At 42.2% G+C, this 12188-nt stretch overlaps 1 protein-coding gene across 1 annotated transcript; it reads left to right on the forward strand.

The window, feature by feature from the left end:
• The first annotated feature begins 341 nt into the window (after window positions 1-341).
• SDHAF4 (succinate dehydrogenase complex assembly factor 4) lies at window positions 342-9991 on the forward strand. The gene is made up of 3 exons (XM_088470516.1): window positions 342-589; window positions 3077-3229; window positions 8651-9991. Exons 1-3 carry the CDS (start codon window positions 463-465, stop codon window positions 8758-8760), a joined length of 390 nt encoding a protein of 129 aa, XP_088326642.1. The 5' UTR covers window positions 342-462; the 3' UTR covers window positions 8761-9991.
• Window positions 9992-12188: the final 2197 nt, after the last annotated feature.

Genomic DNA, 12188 nt, shown 5'->3' on the forward strand with positions numbered 1-12188 from the left:
TGACATTTTTTCAAAGTCGACAATCTGACTACATGCCGGTATGTCCAATTACCCCCACCAAGTGATAAAGACACTGTAACTTCTTGCTAAATAGATCATCTGCCCCATGTAGTGTACAGAGGCGTAGTGCCATGGAGCAATGTCACCCGGAGCAGGCTCATGTCACATGATGCTCGTCCCAATAAATCACCGTCAGCGTCTGACAGTAGAGGTGGCAGCAGCCAAAACCATAGTGTAAAAATATTGTGGGTGGCGTCCATGTGACCCAATCCCCACCGCCACACCAGCCGTGCTACAGTACGGGACATGACGCCATTCAGTCGAGCCGGGATACCTTTCAGCCAATGAGAACGTGACTGGAGTTGCAGCACTGCCTCCTCCTCCTCAGGAAGCTCACAGCTGTGTGACTGTGTGTGCGGTCCATGAGTGGCTGTAGTCAGGGAGAGAGAGGTCTCCGTGTGCATGGTGCTTTGTTGCAGGGAGGTCACTGTGTGTCCAGGCAGCGCTATGAGAGCTATGCCGGTGTGGCAGTGGTGCAGAGCTGCAGGGACTGTACTGTATGATCGCTCTGCAACACGACGTCTCCCAAGTGAGTTATTCATCTTCTCAATGCGAAAAGTGTTTTTATTTTTTGTTTGTTTTTCTTCCATCTTCCTAATATGGCCTGTGCAAGGCTTCTAGGCACACTAGGCAAAAATTATGCCTGCGCCCCTTTTCACAGGTGCAGTGCCAGATACGTTTTGTGTGGCTTGGGTATGAGATCCCAGCGGTCGAGATGCCGCTGGTCAGAATACCGACAGCGGCATCCCGACAGAGTAAGAATCCTGACACCCATAAGGACAAAAGGTAAGTCTAAGGGGCCCATTTATTAAGGATCGCATTTTGCAATGCGATCAGGGCATGCAGTACCGCCCATGATCGCATTGCAAAATGCGATCATACCGACCAAATGTATGACCCGGCACATGCAGGGAGATGGGCTCCGGAAAGAGCCCGTCCCTGCGATGTGGCTGGAGCGCATTCCGGGCTGCTGCGCATGCGCAGTCTTGCGGACTGCACATGAGTGGCGCCCATTGCCGGCGGAGGGATCTGGAAGATCCCTCCACGGCTGAAATGCGGGTAAGTGCACATAGGACACAGCGGCTAACGCTATCTTCAGACGGCGTTAGCTGCTGGGGTCAATATCGGGAATGTTTCGCATTCCCGATATTGATACATTTGGCAGCATTGCATCCCCCATAGAAACCAATGGGGGAGGCGGCTGCTGGCGGCAATGGAGGGATCGCAGCAGGTATCGGAGATAGCTGCTGCTGTCCCTCCTTCATACATCCGGGGGATACTAAGTATTTGAGGTAAACCCCCGAAAACAGGTGTTTTCGGGGAATTTACCTCAAATGCACTTTGATAAATGGGCCCCTAACCCTTAATTCTAACCCTCCTTCCCTGGTGCCTAACCCTATCCTCCATTAGTGCCTGAATCTAACCTCCCCCTCCCCGCACCCTAAAGCTAGCCACACACTAGACCAACTTTCATCCAACTAGTTGGCTGGTTGGAACGAAAATCTGGTAACGTATGAAAGTAAATGATGATCAGCAATTTGCTCCTAAATGCCAGAAAACAGATGAAAATGGTCGTCAGACAAGTTTGTTAAATGTTTGATTTAAACAATTTAGTCAAACAACAGTTTTTGTCCATTTTCTGGCGTTTGGGAGCAAATTGCTGATTGTCATTTGCTGTCATACCTTACCAGATTTTCATTCCAACCAATCAACTAGTTGGATGGTTGGATGTAAGTTGGTCTAGTGTGTGGCCAGCTTAAGGCTATCACCCCGCGAGGGCCATTCAGCAGCATGGCCCTCGCTACGATCGTCAGCAACATAGCGGGTACACACTAGACGATGTGTCTGATATGTCGTCCGATCCGGAGGATAATTCATCATGTCGCAAAGCATTTGTAATCTGAAGCTGGTCCCACAAACATGACAATGAGTTCAATGTACATCACTTGCCATCAGTCCAATAGAGCTTCTTTAGGATGTGGTGGACAAATCTGCTTGAAATGTGTGATGCTATGATGTCACCATTAACTAGAATCTCTGGAATGTTTCCAGAACCTTGTTGAACCTATGTCATGAAAAATTCAGGCTATTCTGGAGGTCAAGTGGGTCTTAATTAGTACTATAAAGTTGTACCTAAGAAAGTGACCCCAGAGGCATTTGTCATTTACATTTTAGCATTTTGATTGTGGTCTGGGGTACGGGAAGACTTTGTCACGTCTAACTTCTACATTCAAACAGTGCTTGGCTGCAGGGAACGCCATTTAAACAGCGTTTAGGTGGGCATGTCCTCTGCCTCAGACGCTAGAGGCTGAGGGCATGCCTCAGCTTCTAGTGTCTGAGGCATGCCAGCTGATCATTGGCTCTGGGCATGCCTCAGACGCTGGAAGTGCAAAGCCTTTTTCACTTTGTGGGAGAGGCCCTCATGAGCCACGAGAAGGTGAAAATCGAAGGCTACCGCTGCATGATTATTTTTATTGGGTTTTTTTGTGTAATGCTTTTTGTTACACTTAAGCACTGTCTCTTCCTTTTGCTATTGGGGCTAGATGTTGGAGAGTTTGCAGATTGTCTTTTTAATCATATCCATAACCAACTCAGGGGTTAGGTGGGGAGCTGCATAACCTCAACATTTATCAGACTGGATCAAGAACAGGGAAGTGTGAGGAGGTAGCAAGGCTTGTTTTGATGTATCCTTATGCTTGACAATTCAGAGGAGGGGTTTCCCACAGGAGTCCTTTTCTTATGCTTTTGTGATACAGTGGTTCGGCGGTAAATATACCGAGTTCAGAGGACATGATGGATAGGATTTCTCCTGGAAAGGGTTATAAGTCTGGATGTCCAACAGAGGAGAGGATCTTGCTGTTGTCTGGCCACAGGCAATTAAATAGTTTATGCACTTTTAATTCTCTGGACTAGTAATATATTAAAACACATGATTTGAATTAATTGTCAATACACAATTCTATTACTTCAAGTCAAGAAACCTAATGTAACTAAACTTATATTTCTTATGTTGCAGCATACTCTGCAATCTGGAACTGTGTCAGAACAGCTAGCAATAACTCAACACATGTTCGTAACTCTAAAAATCCACCTTTGAAGAAACCAAAGACACCTCAAGGGCGGTTTGATGAAAATGAACAGCCCAGCATGGAGAAAGAAGTACTGGAAAGTGAGTGTTTAGTAATTACAAGTAATACTTTTTTTGCCAAATACCTATATTTTATTTAAAGTGTTCAGGTGAATACACACACAACGATTTTTTGAACGATTATCGTTAACGATATCATTCAATCGTTGAAAAAAATCGTTCACTTTCTGAGTTAAAACAATGAACGATTATCATTCATGCACGTTCACGTTTGTAGTTCAGTAAGACTGACCAACTCAACGATTTTCAGTAAGGGAATATGCAAAAATCGTTTGTAGTTCAAAATAATCGTTCATTACATTTTAGTAAATGAACGATTTTAGTAAACGATTTTCGTTCATTTTTCCCTTGAAAAAATGAACAAAAATAGTTTACTAAAATCGTTCATTTACTAAATCGTTGTGTGTGTATGCAGCTTAAAAGATCAAAATGTACACTTGCATTTAAAATACCTAAAGCTCACCTATGTTTGTGTGAGATGTGTTTGGAGATGGGGATATGTTACGGTGTTCCTGTGGATAGATCAATGAACAACCAAGGGAAGCTATTCACAAAACTATTAGCTATCATTAGTAATAAAATTGGTAGACAATTATTAGGAGTTCTATTACGCTCCTTGTTGAATCCTGAGTGTAAGCTTGGCCCAGCAAGTAGGTGCAAAAATTGTCCATGTGGGATCGTACTTCAGTGTATTAAGCATATTTGTTCAACTAATACGCATTCTCAACCATAATATTGTAATCCAGAAGGGTGTTAACTTGGTACATCTTAAAAGTTAATATAAACTGTCTGTGCAGGACCGTAATGTACAGTATGCTATCTATGCGATGCATATAACAGACACAGTCCCTATAATACTGTTGTCAATATTTACATCTCCACAGTACCCAAACATCCAAAGAAGTAATTACAGGATAACCATCCTTTGCCATGATCCTGTGGCTCCTTGGTTAATGGCCTACTGTCCTGCCATTGGTGTATTAGAAAAGATTCCGTTGTTCTTACGAGCATGGAACTATTACGTCTGTCCCAATTGCTTCAGTATTGAAAATGGCTTCCATGATTCTGAAGAATCTAAATTAGCCAACTATTGGAGTTTGAGCCATAATTAAGGTATATGAAGATCATCTTAATAGTGTGAAAATATTACTATAATCTTTTATTATTATGGGGCCACAAGGGTTCATGCATAGGTAATTAGTCAAATTATGTATATAATTACAATTTGCAGAATGCGTAACTATGTTGAGGCTACAAAGCATTCTAGAGGTGTTTCGTGTGTGTAGCAGAGTTGGGTAGCTCATGGGGTGGAGTTTTAGGAGGCTAGGTGGTAGACTTCAAACTAGAGATGGGTTTAAGAGCACATTAGAAGTATGGGGGGGGGGCTGGATGAGCATGTGATAGAGAGTGGAAGGGAATTCAAGATATTGGGAGCTGCACGGCAACAATTCTGGCTTGGAGGGGGCATGTGTGGGTTTGAGGCTGGAGATGTAAGGAGGGAAAGGAGTTTGAAGTTGATTAGCATAGGATAGCCTGTGAAGTGATTGTCTGAGCTAGCTTGGAGGAACTGCAGAGGAAAATGAGGCAGGCAGTGGAGTTGAGGATAGACAGAAAAGGAAGGGGGGGCTAGGTAGAAGATCGGTAGTTGGGTGAGGTGTAGATTACAGTAGTGTAGGCAAAAGATGATCATGGCATGGATGAGCGTTTTAGTGGCTTCCAGGGTGAGAGAGGGCCTGATCTTGGAAATGTGGTGTATGAGGAAATTGCAAAATTGGGAGAGGGTCTGAATGTGAGGCTAGATTAAGAAGGTGAAATGAAGCATGACACCCAGACCACAAGTTAGAATCATTGCTTAGTGATGGCCGCTGGCTTCTTGTTTGATGACAATTGTCTGGCCCATCTTACCATACCCAAACTGCATTTATCTCCCCAGGTGCAGTGAGTAACTGAATTGCAGGGGCTTGGTTATAGCATGCACACACATTGATCCCTGTCTTATTGCTTTCCTTCCTGTGTCTGTTATAGTTCCTGACTTCCTGGAAGCTGAACCTGTGCTGTGTATTTTTTTCCTGTTGCTGATTGGGATTGTTACTGGATTTTGATGCTATCTCCCTTGGCTTCTTTTCTGGATCTAGGGGTCTCTGTACTAAGCCTTGGCGAGAGATAAAGTGGACGGAGAAAAAGTAACAACCAACCAGCTTTACAGGCTTTGTTTGAAAAATGACAGGAGTTAAGGTTGGTACTTTATCACCGTCCAGTTTATCTATCTACCACTTGCCTTAACAACTGAACTGTATAACAATCAAGCCTGGCTGCGGGCCGCCCTCACCCCAGGAATGTGTACCAATCAAGCATATCTGTTGCCTGCCCTGACCACCAGACCGTGTTCTAACCTATCTTAATCTGTATATTTAGGGGATATTGTCACTGCCAATTAGCTATATTTTGTGTCCCTCTCATTCCTTAACCTCAGCAATAACCTGTAAGATAAGCCTTTACTATGTGGAGCTGAGAAATTGGGGGCATCCGACTACTGAATAGTGCCCGTAACTTTAAGGGAAAGGTGGCTGTTTTAAGTGTAGACCTCCAGGAATGGTTCTGAGAGCCTTATAATAGATATTCATTGTCATCGGAGACGCGGGGAGAGTGGGAATTTAATGGGAAGGAAAGACTATGGCTTTCATTTCTGTAATGTTGAGATTTAGGAAATGGTGGGACATCCCAGAGGAGATGGCCAACTGGCAGGAAATGACATGGGAGAGAAGTAAATTTGAGTGTCATCAGCACAAAGTTGATATTGGAAGCCTCTTCACCCCAGAGAAGAGGTATGAGGGAGAAAGAAAAGGGGCCAAGGACAGAGCCTTGTGGGGAACAAGGGGAAGGTAAAGGGGGGGAGGGGAGGTGAAGGAAGCAATGGAGACAAAAATGAGTGATTAGACAAGTAAGAGGAGAACCATGATAGTGCTGGGTCCTAGAGGTCAATGGACAATGGAGTGGTGAATTTGCAGGGGGTGTTGGGTAGACTTACTAGTGTGTATATATTTGAAGGATTCGTAAGTGCATGATGTTACGTATCTTACAAATATGTATATAGACACTAGTCCTTTTTATATACTAAGGCTGTGATTGGATCTTCCTTTTTAGAATATTTAGTAACCAAGTCCATTGGAAAGAGAGACTATTTTTGCGTTTAATTTTTTTTATTTCAGAAAGGAACAATGAAAAGTGGCACAGAAACTGTACACTTTCTTCAACAGTGTTACCTTATTTTTCAATTATACAATATTTGTATTTGATATATATATATAATCAAGAAGAAAAATCATTGAGAAAGACTCAATAAAATTAGAAATTTAAATCAAAATCAATAGGCGTGGCCGGCACACCAACCAAATAAGATGTAGGGAACCATTGTTTGCATAGTAATTGAGAGACTATATTTGAAGATAGAATTGTAGTAGTCCCCTGATCTGTTACAGGCACATGTACCTTCTTTGAACATTTAGGGCAAAATTTACTAAGCGGTGGGTTCTAAACCCCGACGGTTTGGTGGCAGTTTGACGCAAGTTCTATTCTGTTCTAAACCCTGGGGGTTTGGTGGTGGTTTTGCAGCAGTTTCTAAATGATAGCCCTGTTCTATTCTATTCTCAAATGTGTTTTGATGGCGGTTTTGCAGCGGTTTTGGCATTAGTAAATATGCAGATAGCAAAACCGCCGCCACACCTCCGGGGTTTAGAACAGAATAGAACCCGCCGTCAAACCGCCGCTTAGTAAATTTTGGCTAGACCTTGACAAAGAAATCCTGTGATTTGGTGATTTCCTAAATTTCATTGAAACTGAATAAAGGCTGACGTCAGTCATAGAGCCCTCCTTACAGAAACATGATTTATGAGTGATCTGGTTTTCAAGTTTAATTTCTTCTAATGCATCAACATCACCACTTTTTTTTTTTTTTAAAGCTCTTTCTTTAGAAATGTGGATTTTTTACTGATTTATTAAAAAAAATAGATATAGTGTTGCAGTCCTTCTCCTCCAGTGAGCCCCCATTATGTATTGCTAGAGTGCGGATTCTTTCCTGTAGCTGGAAATAGAATAATTAGAGGAATGACTGTGTGTGCATTTATGTTTATTCTCTGGAGGTTCATGCCCAGATCTGTATTTATGCCGTAATTGTTAAAGCTAATTTCTTTTTCTTGCTCATAAGAAGACTCTAATAATAATATAAAAACTGACAAACACATACTTGTCTTTTCTATCTTCTCTGCTATATTTTATTAGTAGTCAGTAGAAGGATCTATAGCTTATATCTCTATAACAAAACAAACTCCCAGGTAGAGTTAAAGAAAAAAAGAAAGAAAATAAGTCTATCGGGAGGATATCAGGATAATTGCAAACCGCGCTGGAAGGCACACCTCACCGATGTCGCTGGTCACTGTGTATGGAAACGGGGAAATACATTACTGTCACAGTCAAGTTAATGTAGCATTACAGGGCATTGCCTCTTTATTACATCCATATCCCCTTTAAAAGATGTGACTAAACGAAGGCTTTACCACAGAGTCAGGAGAAGTCTGCGCAGCCATTCTGTCCTGCCTGAGGATACAAACTAGAAGTGAATGTGAGATGGGTTTCTCAGATTTTCTCTTACCATGTAAATAGTATCATAAATGTCGTTTGCAAGGGATATCAAGGGAAAGGAACTTGGTGCTTACATTGGAAACATCCTGTCAAGTACTTTGTCTGAATTGACACAGGTAGTATAGTTAGTGGACTTGGCTATAAGGAACAAGTAATTATAAGCTTAACCTTGTCAAAACTCTGTCTTGTTCCATTAATGGATTTATAGTTTCATCAGTTTGACCTTTCTTAATTATTCAGCATCCACTTCAAGGAAAACACGGCCACGGGCAGCTGAGTGCAGATTCTCTGCCTGGCAGGATGCATGTAATGTTTTATTTCAAACCACAAGATCCACCACAGAATCCTTCATCTACTTGCTTCCAAACCTGAAATAATTTTCAGCTAAAACTTAAATATACATATTTTGTGATTACTACAGATGTGTCCTCATACACCTAGTGTCTGTACGAATATGGCGAAAGACACCCGCGTGACTGAGACGCTCTGGGAGGAGTAGCGTGCCGTGCTTTTTTTTTTTTTTTTTTAACATTTTTAATTGTTTTATTTATGCGGGTAAGACTCACATTGTGAGTGAGAAAGACGCTATTTGGCATGGCCACAGTGTAAGAGGACACATCTGTATTTCTATTTGGCTTTAATGCTCAGTGCGAGCGGTTGTCACATATACTGATGCACTAGAAGTAATTTTGACCCAGAGGTTTTATATCAAATAAAAGTAGTGGGTTTTTGTAGAACATAAATAATAATAATAAGCATCTATGCGGTTCTTTATTTGACATTTCTCTGTTCTGTTCTCTCTAGGATTCCCTAATGACATAAACCCCATTACTAAGGAGAAAGGTGGGCCCAAAGGACCAGAACCTACTCGTTATGGAGACTGGGAGAGAAAGGGCAGATGCATCGACTTTTAGCTGCTTTTGTAGAACTTGATAAGTAATGTGCTACTTGCAAACAGTTAAAAACTGAAATAAATGAAATGAACTTGATTCCACTTCTGCAGATACACGTAAAACCATCGGCCGCACCATCAGACATTGTACCTGCCTATGACATGCGTAGAATATTGTGGGTCTATGGCCATCAGTGTCAGTGGAACTGCATCTGTAGATACAGTCCCTAACACTGACACACTCCCAACATATCCACTGCCGTTAGCGCCCTCTTTCCACTCATAGGCACCACCAAGGAATGCCCATCAAAATTGTATGGAGCTCCATGCAATTTTGATATGCGTCCCCTGGTAGTAACCATCAGGTCGTATTCACCTGTAGTTTTAGTAGTGTCCACCTCTGAATCAGGCTCTGCACCTTGGCAAATCCATGTTGCACTGCAAGAGGGGCAGATGTAATATGTGCAGAGAGATTTTGATTTGAGAGAGGCGTGTTCAAACTGACATCTAAATTGCAGTGTAACAATAAAGCTGTCCAGCATTTGTGAGCCACATGCAAAAGCAGCCAGTATTTACCCTGCATTGAAAGAAAATTGTATTCGCACCCCTTGCATTGTAACATGGTTTGTCCAGGTGCAAAGTTACTTGCTATTTTTTGCTTTACTCCCACCTCAAAATAAGGTTTTTAATGTGCCATGTTCATTGTATGTCAAAATAATAACTTCTTTTATTTAATTAGTAAACTTACACAAGTTATAGTTAGGGGTTGAATCGAATAGCCACTAGCGAGGCAAATTGCTGTTCTAACGGCATGGAAGCACCGGCAACAGCACCTAATCTCTCCCCTTCACGGCCTGATCTTACCCCATACATGCAGATTTTTGTACACAATCCTCTGGATGTGAGTCTGGAGCTGCTGTAAGTATGCATATAGAAGCACTTGCTCACACAGACTCACGGGGTTAATCGTATTGAATTCTACACCCTTAGTATTCGTTAAACATTTACAGCTTAAGAAGGTGTTTGGTAAGCACTTGCAGATATTTGGTAACTATTTCCAAACAAGAAGAAATACTTGATTCAAAAATTCATGAGTAATGCTTAAGACTGATACATTATATATCAACAATATGGAGAGTAAGTTGTCATTATTGTGTTTTGTAAAGGACTTGTTTTTAATTTAGTAATAAAAGGAGAACACTTCTGTTTGATGTGTTTAAACATTTAATAAATTTCCCTCTGCTTCAAAGTACTCTATACCATCTGTGATTAGTTTTATTTGCTGAGATTTTGTGTGTTTTCTAACCGCATGTTAGAGTAGTGTGTGTGTGTGTGTGTTTTTGTGTGTGTGTGTGTGTGTGTGTGTGTGTACAAATATCTAAGTGAGAGCAAGCCACTGAAGAGCACAGGCCGGGCCAGCGGGAAATGTCCCCTGCTCCCAGTGGCCTAATCTGCCCCTGGCATGTGTGCATACATTTACATACACACACTCACTTGGAAAAATTGTGCACTCCAGCAAACTTATTAGTCCATATAGGAGGTGGTACCAGAACCAAATTATTACAGGGTGGTCCATAAGTGTGGAAATGAGCAAGGCAATATTAATCCAGTGTCTACACGGATGATATGGGAGTGAAGGAAAACTTTTTAGGGTATGTTGCCAGTATGGCGGCCATCTTGAAGTTGGCAATCTTGAATGCAGTGTTAAGGCTATTGTCTTTTCCCATTCCTGATGAACCTTGACAATGTGTCTGGCTGAATCTGAGTACAAGCATCAACAATTCGTTGTTGCAGATGATAATGATCTTGTAACTTCACAGCATAAACACGTTCCTTCAGGTAACCCCACAGAAAGAATCCAACAAAGTTAAATCTAGGGATCTTGTGGGCCACTTGACTTTATCTCTATGGCCAATCCACCATTGGGGAAACTGCACATCAAGATATTCCCTGACAATGAGTCCAGAATGAGGTGGGGCACCATCTTGCTGGAATAAATTAGGAATATGACACATCCTTTGATAATAATGAGGGTAAAATCTCTTCATCTAACAACCTCTTGTAATGTGCTGCTGTTAATGTTCCATCAATGAAGAATGGTCCCACAATACGGGTACCCCACAAACCACACCATACCAAGTGTTTTGCCGAGGCCACAACTCTACAGACATCTATCCAGTGAGGCTTTGTCTCTGACCAGTACCTGTGGTTCTGTTTGTTTACCTCACCATTGACGAAGAAATTTGCCTCATCACTAAACAATACCTGGTGTGGAAAATGAGGGTTCAGTTGAAGTTGCTGTGTTACACATTATGCAAACTCCACCCAACGGTCTGGGTCATCCTCAGTCAGGTGTTGCAACATCTGAATCTTGTAGGGGTGCCATTTATGTGTAGACAAAATGGCTGAATGACACCCCACACCAGGGGTGTATTTATAAGGGGTGCAAAGTGTGCGGTGCACACAGGCCCCATGGTTTAGGGGGGCCAAACCCTGCATTCAATTAAATACTCACCTCTCAGTCAGCCCAGCGGTGGCTGCAGCGCTGCAGAAATCAACAGGAAAATGGCCACCACGGCCATTTTCTTGGTGATTCGCACATGCGCAGTACAGATGTCCCAGGAACGCAGTGCGGGCGCCATGTTCATGGAGACTTGTGCATGCACAGTAGACTCTGGCACAATGCCAGAGTCTACTGCTCCGCCGGAGAGAAGGCTGCACACGGGCCCTCACCTCTCTTAAAGCGCCTCTGCCCCACATTCAAAAATACAAACGACGAGTGGACTATCTGAAAATGATGCCAGCACAGCAGTTGGTGCTTCATCTATAACAGTTATTGGTCGTCCACTTTTTGGTATATCTGCAACTGATCTGGTTTCTTTAAATTTGGCAAGAAGATAGGCCACCCATTACTCACAGTACATTCCCCTATTTGGGTGATGTTGGTTAAAATCATTTGCAATAGCACGTGTGCTTCGTTCTCCAGATATCACGACGATCTGAACACATTCTGTTTGTGTTAGTGCCATTGTCATTAATGTCACTACCTGCAAAAGAAAACTCAGTTAAAACTCAAGAATGAATAAAGATAAACACCGTCGTTATTATAAGGGTGTTTCCACACTCATAGACCACCCTGTATAATGAAGCAACAGGTAAATAATAGTTCTCCAATATCATCAATTGCATAAACACTCTCTAGATTCTGTAGAAACTATAGAAATGGCTTACCTGCGCACTGAAGAAAGTGTATATGTTGGTGATGAATAGATCTGCTGCTCGTTATCTATCTATCTATTTAGAATAAAATGTCCTGACTCACTGACTAACTCATCAACGCCCAGCTCAAACCACTGGACCTAGAAACATGAAAAACTGGGAGTATATTCCTTCCATGACGTAGGTGCTCACTAAGAAGGGTTTTTTCTGAAATTCAACACCTAGGGGGGT

Source organism: Taudactylus pleione, unplaced genomic scaffold (assembly GCF_031769625.1).
Source record: "Taudactylus pleione unplaced genomic scaffold, aTauple2 ptg000015l, whole genome shotgun sequence".
Classification (NCBI taxonomy): domain Eukaryota; kingdom Metazoa; phylum Chordata; class Amphibia; order Anura; family Myobatrachidae; genus Taudactylus; species Taudactylus pleione.

Bases quoted from the DNA above. Each gene is read 5' to 3' on its own strand.
- SDHAF4 (XM_088470516.1), top strand. From the start codon at position 463: ATGGTGCTTTGTTGCAGGGAGGTCACTGTGTGTCCAGGCAGCGCTATG. The intron at 590-3,076 runs GTGAGTTATTCA...CTTATGTTGCAG, and splicing joins TGCAACACGACGTCTCCCAA to CATACTCTGCAATCTGGAAC. The intron at 3,230-8,650 runs GTGAGTGTTTAG...TGTTCTCTCTAG, and splicing joins GGAGAAAGAAGTACTGGAAA to GATTCCCTAATGACATAAAC.